At 32.8% G+C, this 16,390-nt stretch overlaps 1 protein-coding gene across 11 annotated transcripts; it reads right to left on the reverse strand.

Annotated features, from left to right (window-relative positions):
* Positions 1-736: 736 nt before the first annotated feature.
* Positions 737-15,842, reverse strand: LOC115974657 (disease resistance-like protein DSC1). Of its 11 annotated transcripts, XM_031095107.1 has the most exons (12): positions 15,210-15,842; positions 12,742-13,843; positions 12,285-12,557; positions 11,385-12,182; positions 10,278-11,260; positions 9,666-9,984; positions 6,181-6,455; positions 5,970-6,072; positions 2,642-2,989; positions 2,458-2,564; positions 1,775-1,959; positions 737-1,307 (listed from the first exon to the last, which is right to left on the reverse strand). In XM_031095107.1, the coding sequence occupies exons 1-5, from the start codon at positions 15,698-15,700 to the stop codon at positions 10,472-10,474; spliced, it is 3,453 nt and encodes a 1,150-aa protein (XP_030950967.1). In that variant the 5' UTR covers positions 15,701-15,842; the 3' UTR covers positions 737-1,307; positions 1,775-1,959; positions 2,458-2,564; positions 2,642-2,989; positions 5,970-6,072; positions 6,181-6,455; positions 9,666-9,984; positions 10,278-10,471. The 11 variants fall into 11 exon arrangements, with proteins under 11 accessions (XP_030950967.1, XP_030950971.1, XP_030950966.1 ...); XM_031095111.1 differs by lacking the exons at positions 1,775-1,959; positions 2,458-2,564 and having other exon boundaries at positions 10,278-10,757; positions 10,902-11,260; XM_031095106.1 differs by lacking the exon at positions 2,458-2,564 and having other exon boundaries at positions 1,737-1,959.
* Positions 15,843-16,390: the final 548 nt, after the last annotated feature.

Raw genomic sequence — 16,390 nt, forward strand, 5'->3', positions numbered from 1 at the left:
TTGTGAAAATATTGTAGATGTAACACTTCTCATATTAAAAAGGATGGAAAGAAAATAAAAACATGACCACTAATAAATGGGTCAACAGAGGTGCAGGGTCGGCTCTATAGTATAGGCAAATGAGGTGGTCGCCTAAAGCCCCCAAGTAGAAAAATGCCCCAAAATTTTAACTAATAGAGTTATTTCTTTCATTATAATAGTATTAATTAAGCCCAAATATTAGCTAATAAATAAAATAATATATTTTTATCAAATGAAAAACGAGAAAAAGAGAAATGTTATGTACACAACATTTTTTATGACAAATCCTAAGTGGCAGATTATTACTGATTGTATGGGAAAAAAAGTAATTTTAGTGGTGGGTTTCAATTAGAACCAGTATCAATGTAACACATAAGATTTATTGTGAAAATATTATGAATGTAGTATGTTGTGGGATTTGGGTGTGAAAATGGATAATATGTCCATAAAGTTTTCCTAGATTTTTTTTTTTTTTTTTTTATATTACAAAAGGAAATTAGGACCATACGAAGGTTTCAAATGGTCGACAAAATAGGTAGAGGCCTGATCAGCCCAACTTAAACTGTTGCTAAATTTGAGTCATTAACAAAAAATTTGCCATATAAAAATTAAAAACAAAATTTCTATCAAGTGTGTAATGATGTATCATAATATGCTTATACCTCATTTTACATAGATAAAGCTATTAAACTCAAAAGTCAAAATCGACCTGAAATGGGTAATTTGATACGAATCTTTTGATCTTTTGACCATTTACAATTGTAGAGTGTTATAAAAGTAAATTACTGTCAAACAATGTCTTTTAAGGGAGATTCGTGGGCTTTTTTCTTCTTGGGTTGAAGTCTATAAGCATAAGCCCAAACCCACCTAAAAAAGTACATTAAACTAGAAAGTACAATGAGCATACAAATAATTTTTGTATTAATACAAGGAAAGGGGCTGGTAAAACGACTCAGTAAATACCTTGTTAGGAACAGAAAAACACTTATACCCCCTGCTTATCAAGTCAGAAGTGTCTTCCACAATCACTCCAAGTCTTCCAATATATGACTTGCAATCAAGAGGACAAGGTGAGAAAATCCTTTAGGCTTCTTCCAATATAATTTTTTTGATTGCCAAACATCTTAGCAGTTTTTTTTTTTTTTTTTTTCCCTTCTTGTGATTTGACCACAAAACTGTTTAGTGGTAATCATCAACTGGCAACTATCAGGAGGTTTGCACACTCTAACAGGCCTCTCTGGTCTTGAGATTGCAAAGCCTGAGTTGTTTCATAAGCACTTGAGTACCTACAAAACAGAGACATAGAGAGCATTAGGACAGATTGCACAGAGCTTTCTATCTGCTTTTTTACAATTTATAAGTACGTAGTGCTTAAGTAAATCACTTTTTAGACAGTGCACTAGAAAGTAAGGTCAACAACTTTCTGCCTTCTAGGGTTATACCAACTAGCAAGCTTCTCCCAACTCCGAACTACTCCATGATGGCCTCTCCACAATACACAAATACGGGGCTTACAAAGTAGCAGATTTTTGTTTTTTCTCTCATAAGATTTTCAAACTCCCAATTATCATCATTCTCCATCCAAGGAACATTATTGTTGAACTCCAATTTTGTGTAACAAAATATTAGGATGCACCTAGATAATTTATAATATAAGCAACAAAATAGAGCAAATAATTGTCTAAATATACTAGAATGGATATATGGCAATTCACCTAGGTATAAGAATCCTAGACATAATCTCAGAGGTTACCATTTCTCCTGATCTCAAGACAACCCTCTCTGTTCAAGAAGAACCTTTGTGTCATTACATTGCCTCCTCAAATGTTTGTATCTATGCCTCAGAGTATCTTTGTGATGGTGAGACCAAATTTCCCATTGAACAGTCTGACCATTTCAATCTAAGCCTCGACCACGAATCCCTCACCAACTTTATTCCTGTTAAGCAAATGATCCATTTTTTATGTTTGATTTATTCTTGGACATTAACCAATCAGCACAGGAATGGCGTTCTTTTATGCACCAACAGGAATGATAAAATTTATTTATGGGGGGATAAAAATTCATTTAACAAAGCATTTGAGAATGCACTTGCCGGGACAGGGCTATTCATTGCAACACCTAATTGGTAAAAGTAGTTTTTATCACAGACTAACCAAAATGATCAAAAATACATGTGAACAAAGCAATGGATAAAGCATCAAATTTACTAGGGATGACAAGTGGATCTGAGAAAAGGAATCTCCTTCTCCAAGCCTATGTCAGGGAAAGATAGAAAAACTATTAGAGAAAAGCTTTTTATTTTTATTTTTTTGAATTTGATTTTACAACTATTTGATATGATTCTTAGAAAGGAAGAAAATATAATTATCAAATGAATCAAACAAAAAAAAAAAAGGAAAAAAGAAAAGGAAATTGCAATCCAGTTTATCTTACATATTTGCCACATGGATCAGCACACTGAAGAGATAAGGAAAATGGGTCGGCAAACTCTAAAATACTCTAAAAAGAGCAATCCACCATCCTTTTGTCAAATATAATTTCTGTCAATCACAATGTCCACATTTGTTCAATCAGCACATTCCAAACTGCCTTATTTTAGCATGAGAAGAGAACCAACCTTATAGCCTTGAACACTTCCCAGTACTCTCCCACCAAAACGAAGTCAATTGAACCCATTTTCATTTTGTAATTTGGGAGTCTTAAAGCAAATAAGTAGACAACTAAGATAGCTTAGCCCAGTTGTACATCCCCACAAGATGATAATAGGTCCATAGAGTAGTGTGAATCTCCATTCCCTTTCCCACCTGGAATCTGAATTAGATGCCTCATGTTGCTCCTACAATCCCCTTTAGTCAAACCCCTATCATGCTGAAGATGCCAGTTGGGGGCCTGTTCACAAGAACTGAGAATTTCACAGTGGAGAGTGTTGACATAAGCAGAAGTCCATCTTGCCTTGTAACCATATCTGTTAAAACAAATAATTTTGACAAGTGTCACAACAGTACACAAAAAATAAAAACAAAAGAGAGCATCCAGAATGCAATCCAAATCAGCATTCATGTATCATAAGTTCCACTTTGCCATTCTTCTCAATACACCCATATCACTGGCTACCATTGTGTTCTTATTTCCAAAAATAATGTATAAAAGAAATAAAGAAAAAGGGTAATTTATGAAAGAATTATTGTTCCAAACTTTCAAAGGTAAGATAAGTTAGTTTCACACAGTAGTGAAGTAATTTGTATAAGTGCCAAATTTTACAAAAGCTTCTTTTTCATTCTTATTCTTTTTTAATATAGAGATATTAGAAAATTATTAATAATTACAAATAACTGCACATTGGAGGCTGGAATCTCCTCCAACCACATATAATCCCCACCAAATTTAAAAGAAATGACAGATTTCTAATCCATACTAATATATTCCAAAAAAAAAGGAGAAAAGGATTACACCATTTTATGATACTATACTATTTCTTCCTTAACACCAAATTTTGTAAACCCATTACTCCTAGGTTTGAGCATTGCATGAATTTTAATAATTAGTTCTATTATTTATTTTACCTTGTCATTTTCTAAGTTCCCAATATTGCTTATATTTTGTTGGCATTAATGTAAGACTTGTGCAGATTATCAAAAAAGAAAAAAAAGTGCAAGACTTGTGCAAAGTGCACATCAGAAATCTACGTCATACGCTTAAAAGAGTATTCCATAATAATATCTTTGCAGCAAGCTATGAAAACCTATAAGGGTATGTAAATGGGTTGATGTGCTATAGTAAATTTAAGAATTCCTAATACAGCTCTTGTTTCGTTAACACCAAATACAAATACACATCTCCCTCTTCCCTCATTAACCTTGGAAAATGGCTCATGTGCAACTCCTTTCACCATCTCCAAAGTAGGATTTTTCTTCCATAAGCCATTTCCTATCTCAAATATCCAACTTTCTACCCATAAATCCATATATATAAAATATTGAAAATAATTTTTTTAACTTCTTAAATATTATTCTTATTGTATCTTAGAAGAGGACAAGATGATAATTGCTTAACCGGTTATTGTATCCTTCCTAGCTAAATGCTTACTATTGCCAAATCCAGCAGGCCTCATTTGGCAACTACCACTCTGCCTCTTCAAATCCCATAAGAAACTATGCTCAACTAATGAAACCAATAATTCCAATTCAGTATAAGTAATCTCTTGAGTATGTCTAAGCAATGTTGATCTTCATCAATATAAAATATTATTTTCATTTTGGCTTTACTTGTCCATTAAGTTGCACAACTTTATGCTTTTCACTAAAAGAATTTTAAAAACTTCTTTTCCATTAAAAGGAATGCAACTCAGCAACAGATCATATTACTAATTTCTTTCATTAGTTCTGTTCTTTTGTTTGCATTACTATATCCTTTCAAATTGGCTTAATACCCCTTTAATGATGAGCGTGTTTATATAATGAAAGAGAGTGCGAAGTGACAAAGATGAAAATCAAACAATACAACTAAAGAGGGAGACATACTCTGGCATTCAACAACTCAAAAGAAATCAAACAAAGATGATGCAAAGGAAAATAGTTTCAAAGTAACAACAGTGCCTTGCCTTGTTTCCTTGAAATTTGATCAAGAGGTTGTAATTTTCTTTCACTATGGCTATGAATTGAAATTGGAATCATAGTTCACCGAGGGATAGGCCAGTGATGAGGAACCCAAAATCAACCCATGTCCAACAGTTAAAGCAAATCCCATATCAAAGTCAGACCCACTTGTCTCATCTAATTAATTTTTTTTACTACAATCCAAATAATTAATTTTTTTTGGCAGGGTGGAAAGCCTGACAAAAGAAACTCACACAAACACCATTAAAGCCGATATCTTGACTCGCTTGGTTATACCCTCTATCAGAAGTTGGATTTCCATAAATCAAGCACAAATAAAGTTAATTTAGATTGAAAATTGTGGGTTCGACAACATCAGATTTTGGATGACAAAAACTAAGATAATGCAACTGAAGGGACTCTAATATTGTAGGTCAAGAAACACTACCATGAAAATACAACAATATAAGCCGACAATACATTATTGAATTATTTTGAAAACACTCAATGCTGAACAAACATACCAATCATCAGATCTGGGTCTTCAATGTTGAAATATGCATTGCATACAAAAATGTTTTCTCTGTTAGTAACCTCTTTGCCATCTATAACAAATCATTTCAAACAGCTTGGCACATATTTATTTCTATATGACTGATATTTTATATATAAGCAACAAAATAGAGCAAATAATTTTCTAGAGATACTAGAATGGATAAATGGAAATTCACCTAGGTATAAGAATCCTAGACATAATCTCAAAGGTTACTATTTCTCCCAATCTCAAGACAACCCATATGTGCAAGAAGAACCTTTGTATCATTACATTGCTTCCTCAAATGTTTGTATCTATGCTGAGCATCTTTGTGATGGTGAGACCAAATTTCCCATGAAAAGTCTGACCATTTCAATCCAAGCCTTGACCATGAATCCATCAATAACTTTATTCCCATTAAGCATTTGGTATTGTAACAATCCAAAGAGGTAATGATCCATTTTTTATGTCAGATTTATTCTTGGACATACACCATTAGCACAGGAATGGCCTTATTTTATGCACCAACAGGAATGATAAAATTTATTTATGGGGGGATAACAATTGATTTAACAAATCATTTGAGAATGCACTTGCTGGGACAGGGCTATTCAATGCGACACCTAATTGGTAAAAGAATTTTTAATCACTGACTAACTAAAATGAAAAAAAAATACAACTATTGGAGAAAATCTTCTTTCTTTTTAAAAAATTCGATTTTACAACTATTTGATATGATTCTTAGAAAGGAACAAAATATAATTATCAAATGAACCAATAAAAAAAAATGGAAATTGAACTTTAGTTTATCTTACATATTTGCCACATGGATCAGCACACTGAAGAGACAAGGAAAATAGGCAAACTCTAAAGTACTCTAAAAAGAGCAATCCAGCATCCTTTTGTCAAATATAATTTCTGCCAATTACAATGTCCACATTTGTTCAATCAGCACATTCCAAACTGCCTAAAACATAGTTTCTAGCAGCAACCACAAACTTATTTTGGCATGAGAAGAGAACCTACCTTATAGCCTTGAAGACCACCCAGTACTCTCCCACCAAAACGAAGTCACTTGAACCCATTTTCATTTTTAATATGGGAGCCTCAAAGCAAAGAAGTAGACAACTAAGATAGCTTAGCTTAGTTGTACATCCCCACAAGATGATGATAGGTCCATAGAGAAGTGTGAATAACCTGTAATGCTGAAATGCCAGTTGGGGATCTGTTCACAAGAACTGAGAATTTCACAGTGCAGAGTGGAGACATAAGCTGAAGTCCATCTTGCCCTGTAATGATACCTGTTAAAAACAAAGAAATTTGACGAGTGTCACACCAGTACACAAAAAAATAAAAACAAAACAGAGAATCTAGAATGCCATCCAAAACAATGTTCATGTATCACAAGTTCCACTTTGCCATTCTTCTCTATAGACCCATATTACTGGCTACCATTGTGTTCTTATTCCAAAAACAATTTAAAAAAAAAAAAAGAGAAAAGCTAATTTTTGAAATAATTTTCTTTCCTAAACTTTCCAAAAGCTTCTTCTCATTCTTTTTTTTTTTTTTTTTTTTTTTTTTTTTAATATAGAGAAAAAATATTAATAATTACAAATAGCAGTACATTGGTGGCATTTAAGCTTTGTATGTAGGATGGAATCTCCTCCAACCACATTTAATCCCCACCAAATTTAAAGCAAATGACAGAGATTTCTAATCCATACTAACATATTCCAAAAAACCAAAAGGTTTACACCATTTTATGATACTATACTGTTTCTTACTTATCACCTAATTTTGTAGATCCATTACTCCTAGGTTGGAGCATTGCACGAATTTTATTAATTATTTATATTATTTACTTTACCTCATCATTCTCTTAGGTTCCCAATGTTACTTAAATTTTGTTTGTATGAATCTAAGACATCCAGATTATCGAAAAGAAAAAAAAAAAAGAAAAAAGAAAAAAAGGTGCAAGACTTGTGCAGAGTGCACATTAGAAATCTAAGTCATATGCTTATAATATTTTTCAACCAGTTGTTAAAACCTGTAAGGGTATGTATGTAAATGAGTTTATGTGCTATAGTAAATTTTAGAATTCCTAATACAGTTCTTGTTTCATTAACTCCAAACACAAATACACAATTCCCTCTTCCCTCATTAACTTTGAAAAAATGGCTTATGTGTCAATAACTGCTTTACTGCTTATTGTTTCCTTCCTAAGATTTTAAGCAACTCCTAGTTAAATGCTTACTTCTGCCAAATCTAGCAAGCCTCAGTTGGCAAGTGACACTTTGCCCCATCAAATCTCATAAGAAAATATGCTTAACTAATTAAACCAATATTTCCAATTCAATACAAGTAATCTCTTGAGTATAACCAAGCAATGTTGATCTTCATCAATATAATTTTTTTTTTGGCTTTACTTGTCCATTGAGTTGCAGAACTTTGTACTTTTTCTAAAAGAATTTTGAAAACTTCTTTTCCATTAAAAGGAATGCAACTCAGCAACATATCATATTACTAATTTCTTTCATTAGTTATGTTCTTTTGTTTGCATTACTACATCCTTTCAAATTGGCTTAATACCCCTTTAATGATGAGCGTGTTAATTTAATGAAAGAGAGTACGAAGTGACAAAGATGCAAATCAAACAATACAACTAAAGAGGAGACATACTCTAGCATTCAACAACTCAAAAGAAATCAAACAAAGATGATGCAAAGGAAAACAATTTCAAAGTAATAATGTTTCCTTGAAATTTGATCAAGAGGTTTTAATTTTCTTTGACTGTGGCTATGAATTGAAATTGGAATCATCGTTCACTGAGGGATAGGCCAATGAAGAGGAACCCAAAATAAACCCATGTCCAACAGTTAAAGCAAATCCCATATCAAAGTCAGACCCTCTTGTCACATCTATTGGAAGCCCTAAATTAGATGGCAAAGAAAGGTGCACAGTGTCATCAGGGACAATCTAAGCCATTAGATGATCTGCATTCATAGGGATAGGCAGTTGATGACAATACCAAATCACAACCATCACTGTGAAAGCCCTTCAATGCATTCTATATGGACCCCTATCACTTCTTTAATCTTTGTGCTTTTGAACGTTCGTATACTTACCACTGATGGAAATGACAACATGATAATCAAATCCAATGGGCAAGAGACTTCTGCCCAGGTATGTGATTAGGGGCCTGCATTTGCTACCCCCACCATATTCACACAATGAATGGCATGGTATAAAAACACACCAATTGACTCAAGTTAGTTAATGACTTTTCAAGACCTTTGAACTGCTGTCTCTCATCTCTCTTTACTGTTTTCTCTCCACTACCAAAAAAAAAAAAAAAAAAAACCCATTTGTTCTTTGACATCTAAAACTTCAAATACAATTACAAATCATTTTGGAAAGTCTTAATAAAATAACAATATATTTTGTGTAAATTCCATCAGTTAACTAACAAAGGAAATATTATACCAACGTCTTTCATTCTTAGTTCCACCTGAATGCTCAAAGAACAACAATATTCTACGTACCTCTATTGATCCACTAATCTACTAATCATCTCATCTCTTTTTCTTTTCATGGTAAGCCTTTCCTTAACTGAATAAAAATCTGACAGTTTCTAGATGCTACAAAAACACCATGAAAAGAATAACTACACAAAACCCACAAATAACTTCACTCAAACATAGATGTCACTCAATCTGGGCATTGATAATCAAAGGTCATTCACATACAAAAATATCGTCCTTTAATTAAGATGTTGTACAGCCTAATATTGAATGAGAATGAATAGCAATCCAGTCTAGAGAAAAAGAAAAAAGAAAAAGAAAAAGAGGAATCCACATTGCTAGTATGAAAAAACTAGATTTATTTTCAAATTCGACAAGAAGAAGATGCAACTACATCTTAATGTAATGTAGGAAACTTTAAGCACCATTTTATTCATACTAAAAAACTGTCTAACTAGGAAAAAAAAGGCCGAGAAAACAAAATGTTAGCTCAAAGTCTGCAATGTTTGAATAAAAAGAAGGGTAGCCATGATTCTTAAGGCAACGTCTTAAGCAGAAAATGTATTAAAAAAAATGTAGTAAAAACAACGATCCATGCATAAGACTTCTCACTTGGTGGAAGCATAGTTACATATTTATTTAAATACCCAAGTAGAGGCCAACTTCTAGGAGTGACAGCTTACCAACACCAAATATTCTTACCCTGCAAAGCTACAGGCCATGCGATGATATTTATTGATCAAATTACTAATTTCCTTTCATTAATTCTATTCTTTTCTTCGCATTACCATATCCTTTCAAATTGGGGTTGGTACCCTTCATGAATGAGGGTGTTAATTTAATGAAACATAGCAAGAGGTGATAAAGATACCCAAAGATGCAAATCAAACAATACAACTAAAGTGGGTGACATACTTTGTCATTCGACAAGGTGAAAGAAATTGAACTAAAATGATGCAAAGGAAAACAATTTCAATTTAGTAACGGTACCTTGTCATGTTTTCTAGGAATTTGATCAAGAGGGTCTTTTTCTTCAACTGTGGATATGGATTGAAGTTTGAATCACAGTTTACAGAGGAATAGACAATTGAAGAGGAAGCTAAATCAAAACCATCTCCGACAGTTGAGTCAGATCCCAAACCCAAGTCAAACCCATTTGTTACATCTAATTGAAGCCTTGAATCAATTGGCAAAGATAGAGGTGCCCAGTTTCGTAAGAGACTAGAGGAGGTTGACATTGTGTTACAGGCTTACAGCTGATTGATTTTATGAAAAAGTACTCCGATTTGGCCACTCGGTATTGTACAGCCTACGCATTGAAGACAATTAAAATCATAAACTATTCAAATAAAATACGAAACCACAATTTTCCCCTTTTTGAAGCGAACAAAATCTATTCCTGAGATTTTAAGTCACTCCTAATGAAATGCTGAGTTCTACCAAATGCTTAACCCTCAAATGACTTTGAAATTGTACCAAATTTAACAGGGCAATGACTTTATGAGCAGACTTCTGAATTTTTCTTATATATGTTCATAATACACAGTGCCTTGTTTGAATTAAGTCTTCTAGCGGAAAATAGTTTCAATGTAAAAATAATACCTGGGCATATTTCTTCGCATCAGACTCGATTTTTTTGATGGTGGATATAGATTGAAAATGGAGTCATCCTTTTACAAAGGGATTGGCTATTGAAGAAGAACCCAAATCAAACCCATTACCATCTGTTGAGTCAATACCCAAACATAAGTCAAGCCCATTTGCTATATCCACTAGACGCCTTGAATCAGATGTCATCAGGGGCTAGAGGAGCTTGAAGGGTCTCCTGCGTCTGAGTCCGTCTGTGAACCATTTTGAGATAGTAAAGGTGCGAGCAGCTCTATGTCGTCATCAACATTTTGAGAATTGTGTTGGATGATGACGGAATTCTGAGGAGGACATATGCATTCCACATGCACGCCCATCCTTGCAATCACAGGAGCGTATTTTCCATTTGTACTTATCCAATGAGAGATTTTACATGAAATCTCAACATGATTCCGATCACCTTGCATCAAGTCTCCGAATCTCCTCTGTAATCGGCTGTGAGGTTCACCATAAAACCATAGATGATCACACTTGAAATTAGAAAAACGCGCCCTAACCATGTGACGTTGCTTACGACTATTGGTAAAAATGTGGATATCACAAACACAATGGATTATATCATCACGAATAGAAACATACTTATCATTATTAGTGTAACTATCCTTCAACGGAATTAGATGAAAAGCAACACAAACAGCAATTGATGGAAACTCAGGACCAACCCAGAATGATATGGAACTTTCAATGCTTTGATGATTGATCCAATTCGGAATCTTCTTTCTTGGTACTAAAATATCATATCTCTCTCCTAAATCAACCAGATACGCATCTAGAGTGGGAAAGGGCTCATCATAAATTGCGTTGAACTTGGAGCGAGAGACCCGGGAAGAGCAATCAATCTGATTCGATAAATTGCGATGTGAATGTGAATCCATTAATACTTTGTGTTTCACACCTGAACATTTCATATTTGGTGAAAGCCCTAAAATTCTTCCAAACTGCATGAAATTAGGAATTTTAAGAAATTGAAGTTTAGCAAATCTAGTAAATGTATTTGAAAAGGTAACCAAAATTGTTTCTATTATTACTTTAAGAGAGAGAGAGAGAGAGAGAGAGGGGTACCTGAAGGATTAATTTTCTTAATGATTCTGAATTCAACAAGATGCAGTTTGTTGCATCTACATTTCTTATACTTTCTGGAAGTTTTGGAATTTTCTTAAGGAACTTGGAATCCAGAATTACAAGCCAATTTAATCTATTGAATCTGATAATGCTTTCACTGAGGTTCAAATCTTTGCTCCTTGATAATAAACATTTCTCTGAGTTGGTGAAGCAAGAAGTCAACCTTTTTAGAAAATTCAACCTTGGAAAACAATATTTTGAAAAGCCACCATAAGAATTGCACTCTGTTGCTTGTCTACTGATCCCCACGTCCTTTGAAAATTTGACATTACCATGAAGGTAGAGTGTGCGAAGTTGTTGCAATTTATAAATGTCACTTGGAAGCTGACACGAATAGAAATCAGAACCTACCTCTAATCGCTCAAGCCCAGTGAGATTTCCAATTGATGGAGGAAGCTCTCTAATGGCCGTGTGTCCTAGACTTAGAAACTTTAAATTTTCCATTTCTTGTGGAATATGAGGGAACCTCTTAAACCTTACACATTTAAAAAGATTTAAATGTTTAAGAGATTTCATCATGATACAACTTGGAAGAGTATGAAGTTCATTGCAATCACAGAGGTCCCAGCTTTCAAGCTTATCAAGACATCCAATAGAGTCATGAATCTTGACTAATTTTTTACAATTTTGGAGATCCAATCTCTTTACGTTTGGGGTGGCACTCAATAAGTCGGGTAATTCCCTAATGGATTGATTGGAATTGAAATTCATATATGTCAAGTTTTTGCATTGTATCCTCTGTAGAAAAAAGAAAATCAAATTTTTTAACTCCAACAAACGTTATTAAAATATAATTTAATAAAGTAATAACAATTTATAAATAAATAAAAATGATTATACCTTGAAAAGCTTGTCCAATGTAAACCGACTTTCTGGCATGTTGAGTGCAATTAGTTTTTGAGGATCAAAATTGGATGGTAAGGAAGACAAAGGAAATCCGGACCAATCAAGAACCCTTAATTCATTAGGAAGATATTTGAGACCTCTACAAATATCTACATTACTAACCATGAGGAACTTGAGATTTTTCATCTTCTCAAAACATTTAGGTTCTAATTTCATCTTTGATGGTTTAGGTGAGCATATCATTATGCCTCGAATTTTTTCCGATCCCTAATTAGACAAAGCATCAAGTCAATCATAGTATACAATAAAATTCACTAAAAGTATAATGACGATTAAAATTAAACAAGAGCTAAACTAATAAACTTAAATTTTCTTCAACATTTAAATGAAAAATAATCACTACGTTTGCCATTTGAAAAAAAGGTAGAAAATGAACCAAGATAATGCATACCGTATTTTGTGTTAGTACTTTATGAACATCCTCATAACACCATAGCCTACTGCGCTCTCCAGGCAAGTCTAGTGATTCCCGTTGAACAATGTCCCTACCCATTTGTTGTAGCAAGTCATGCATCAACAATTTATCATATTGACCAACGGTTATTAGGCACTTATTGATAAGTCTTCGAATTCCATAAATTGGATATAAATTGCAAGCATCTAGTATATCAATGACATACTCCTTAAGAAATCCCTTAAAGAAGCATGCAATATCAAGAAAAATATCTTTTTCAGTTTTATCCAATCCTTCATAACTTATTTCGAGGATTTTTTTGATTTCTTCATTAGGAATTCTTTCATACTTTTCTACCGCACTTCTCCATTCAGGTTTAGTTCTTCCATACAAATCAGCACCAATTATTACTAGAGCCAATGGCAATCCCTTGGCATATTGTATAACTCTGTCTACAAGTTCCAAATAATCATCTTTGGGTTTGTTGCTTTGGAAGGCGTGCATACTAAAAAGTTCAAGAGCTTCATCTTGATCTAATTCCTCAACCGAGTAGGTTGAACAACAATTTCCAAGAGTAGTTGCCAAGTGTTTGTCTCTTGTTGTTATAATGATTTTGCTTCCAGAAGCAAACCAATTACATCTTCCAAGCAAATTTTCTATTTGGATCCATTTATCCACATCATCAAGAACTAAAAGGATCCTCTTAAATGAAAGTCTTTCCTTTATCATATTGACTCCTCTAGATTTGTTACCCACCTTTAAATTTCTATCCTTTAAGATCTCAAGAAGAAGTGTCTCTTGTAGTTCGATTATACCAGAATTTGTCCCCGATCTTTCTCTTAAATCTTCTAGATAACAAGATCCATCAAAATGATCACAAATTCTATTAAAAATGGCTTTTGCAATTGTTGTCTTACCTATTCCACCAGGGCCACAGATACCTATTATATGTCCATCATTTGACTCAATATCTGAAAGTATGGTCTTTATACGATAATTTATTCCAACTGGGTATCGTGCGACAAATAACGGCGTGTGATTTAATTTAAAATTTGAGATCTTTTCAACAATTCCTTGAATAAATTCAAACTCGCTACAACTGTCATTCACAAAACATGAAAACAATATACGATTTAGATTTTTATCATATATATACACACACAATTTAAAAATGAAAATAGAAATATGAAAATGAACTAAATTTAAGATATTTGGCTTGTGCATTAAATTTGAATAATTATCAAATAAAGTAAGTGGCATGTACAAATTCATAAATCTATAACTATCATTATGTTAGCATATATATATATATATATATATATATATATTAGTTTTAGGGTTCTAGACATAGTTGTCATGTCGTATTGAGCATTCAATCATCAAGAAGTGGTATGGTAGTTCACTGGTTCAACCATTAGATGATTGACTCAACCGTTGTACTAATGATAAATTTATTTTAGATATGAACAAATAAAAAAAAATTAATAAATAAAAAAAGAAGATAAATTATAAAAATATGAACTTACATTCAATTTAAACATAAATATGTAGGCATTACATAGATTGAAATTAATAAGATATTATTGTTCATATATTCAATTTATATATGTTTATATAAATAATGACTAAATAATAAGATACTTGAATTGATCATTTGACTACTCATTTCAAGTTTAAAAACTAAAGACTTAAAAGACCATAAATAAAAGTGCATAATTGAAGGAAAGTATAGTTATTAATTTGATCAAAAAAATTAACATTAAAGACCAAACGATTTGAATAAAACCATGTGGTTCAGTATTTTTTTTTTTTTTTTTTTAAAACTAACAATTTTCATGATTTAATCAGCTTTTTGGTTGTGAAACTAACGTTTCTGTCATAACGTCCAGATTTTCATATTGTTTACCAATTTGAGGGTTCAACCATTGTTTGACTCTAAAAAAAAAAAAAAAAACCATTGTTTCGGTGCGATTATGATAATTGTACATTTAGCATAAAGTTGCAATGAAAATCTTTTTCTTTTTTTTTGAGTGTGAGTTGCAATGAAAATCTAGTTACTGATAATTGAAACTTGTTACAACTTACAACTCATTTTTAATACTAAAATAAATTATTAAGGATATTTTTGGGAAACGTTTTTAAATAAATAATATGTGGGAGAAACACCTATTTAACTGGTAAGGTAATTTTTTATTTTATTTTATAAATCTTTCTATTTCTACATTGCTAGCTAACTTCTATAGTAGTGCCTTCTCAAAAAAAAAAAAAAAAAACCCTTCTATAGGAGTGGATATGAAGAAAAAAAAATTATTCATAATTTGGCCAAAAAACTAACACTAATAAATTAGTGGTAATTGTTGTTAACAATAAAATTAGTTATCATAACAAACCAGTGAAAGTCTCAAAAAGTACAATAGTTGTCATTAAATACATACCCATGCTTTTCTCAAAAAAAAAAAACGTACCTATGCTTGTAATGCCAACCAGATATATTTGCAGCTTCAAATAAAGCTTCCCTCCAGCTCTGCACCTTGTAATCCTTTAATTTTTCTTCATGTTTAGATAGTGCTTCTCCAAACTTTCCTTTTTGGTTACGAACTTCTGATGGATCTATGTTGTAAAAAACCGGTAACACTAATTGGTCTTTTTTCTTACACTCAACAATCTTGGCAAGTTCATCCAAGCACCATTTGGAGGATGCATAGTTTTCAGAGAATACAATTATTGAAATCCTTGAACTTTCAATGACTTTGAGAAGTCCTACAGAAATTTCTTCCCCCCTTTGAAGGTTATCATCAATAAAGGTGTTAATACCCCGTTGACACAAAGCATTATACAAATGGCCTATAAAACCAAGACGGGTATCTTCACCTCTGAAACTCAAAAAGACATCAAACTTCTTGGGTTGGTGGGTGAAAGAAGAAGATGAGGCTCCTTCGCAAGTCACAAGAGCCATTGAGATTTATGAGCAAACTGTTGTAAAGATCTGAAAGGAGGAGAAAGAAAAATGTGACGGGATTGCAAAATAACTCGGGAAAGTGAATGACAAATTAGGAAGAGGGTGAATGCAAGCAAGATGAGCCTTTAAAGGTGCTTGCTTTCGGTGTGTCCAGCAATTCTTTGAACTTTAAAGTGCCATATTGATGCTTTTTACATTGCTTTTGGTGTGACCAATAACTCTTTGAACTTTCCAAGAACCATAGATGCTTTTTTTATTGCAATATCATGCAAGTTTCTGTGTGAAACCTAAAATAAATTTTGGGACTTTCTAAGCACCATACCGGATTTTATTAAAAAATAACTATAAAACCCAAACTATATTATTAGTTAGGCAAGGTTTAAAACATATTTGGTTTCTAACAATTCGAGTTTTCTACACTCGATTTTGTCCAGTGAATTTGCACTTGGAAATCGAATGTCTGACACTCAATTTCCATACTCACTTGGAAATCGAGTGTCTCACACTCGATTTTCTCAGACCAAAATCGAGTCCTCTAGATTTGATTTGTTAGAAATGAAATTTGTTTCAAACCTTGCCTAATTAATAATATAGTTTGGGTTTTATAGTTATTTTTTAATAAAATCCCACCATACCGGTAATTGTGGTCAAACAAAATGGTAATTTCCTATCTTATTAGTCATTCGA

This window comes from Quercus lobata, chromosome 2, assembly GCF_001633185.2.
Source record: "Quercus lobata isolate SW786 chromosome 2, ValleyOak3.0 Primary Assembly, whole genome shotgun sequence".
In the NCBI taxonomy this organism is placed as follows: domain Eukaryota; kingdom Viridiplantae; phylum Streptophyta; class Magnoliopsida; order Fagales; family Fagaceae; genus Quercus; species Quercus lobata.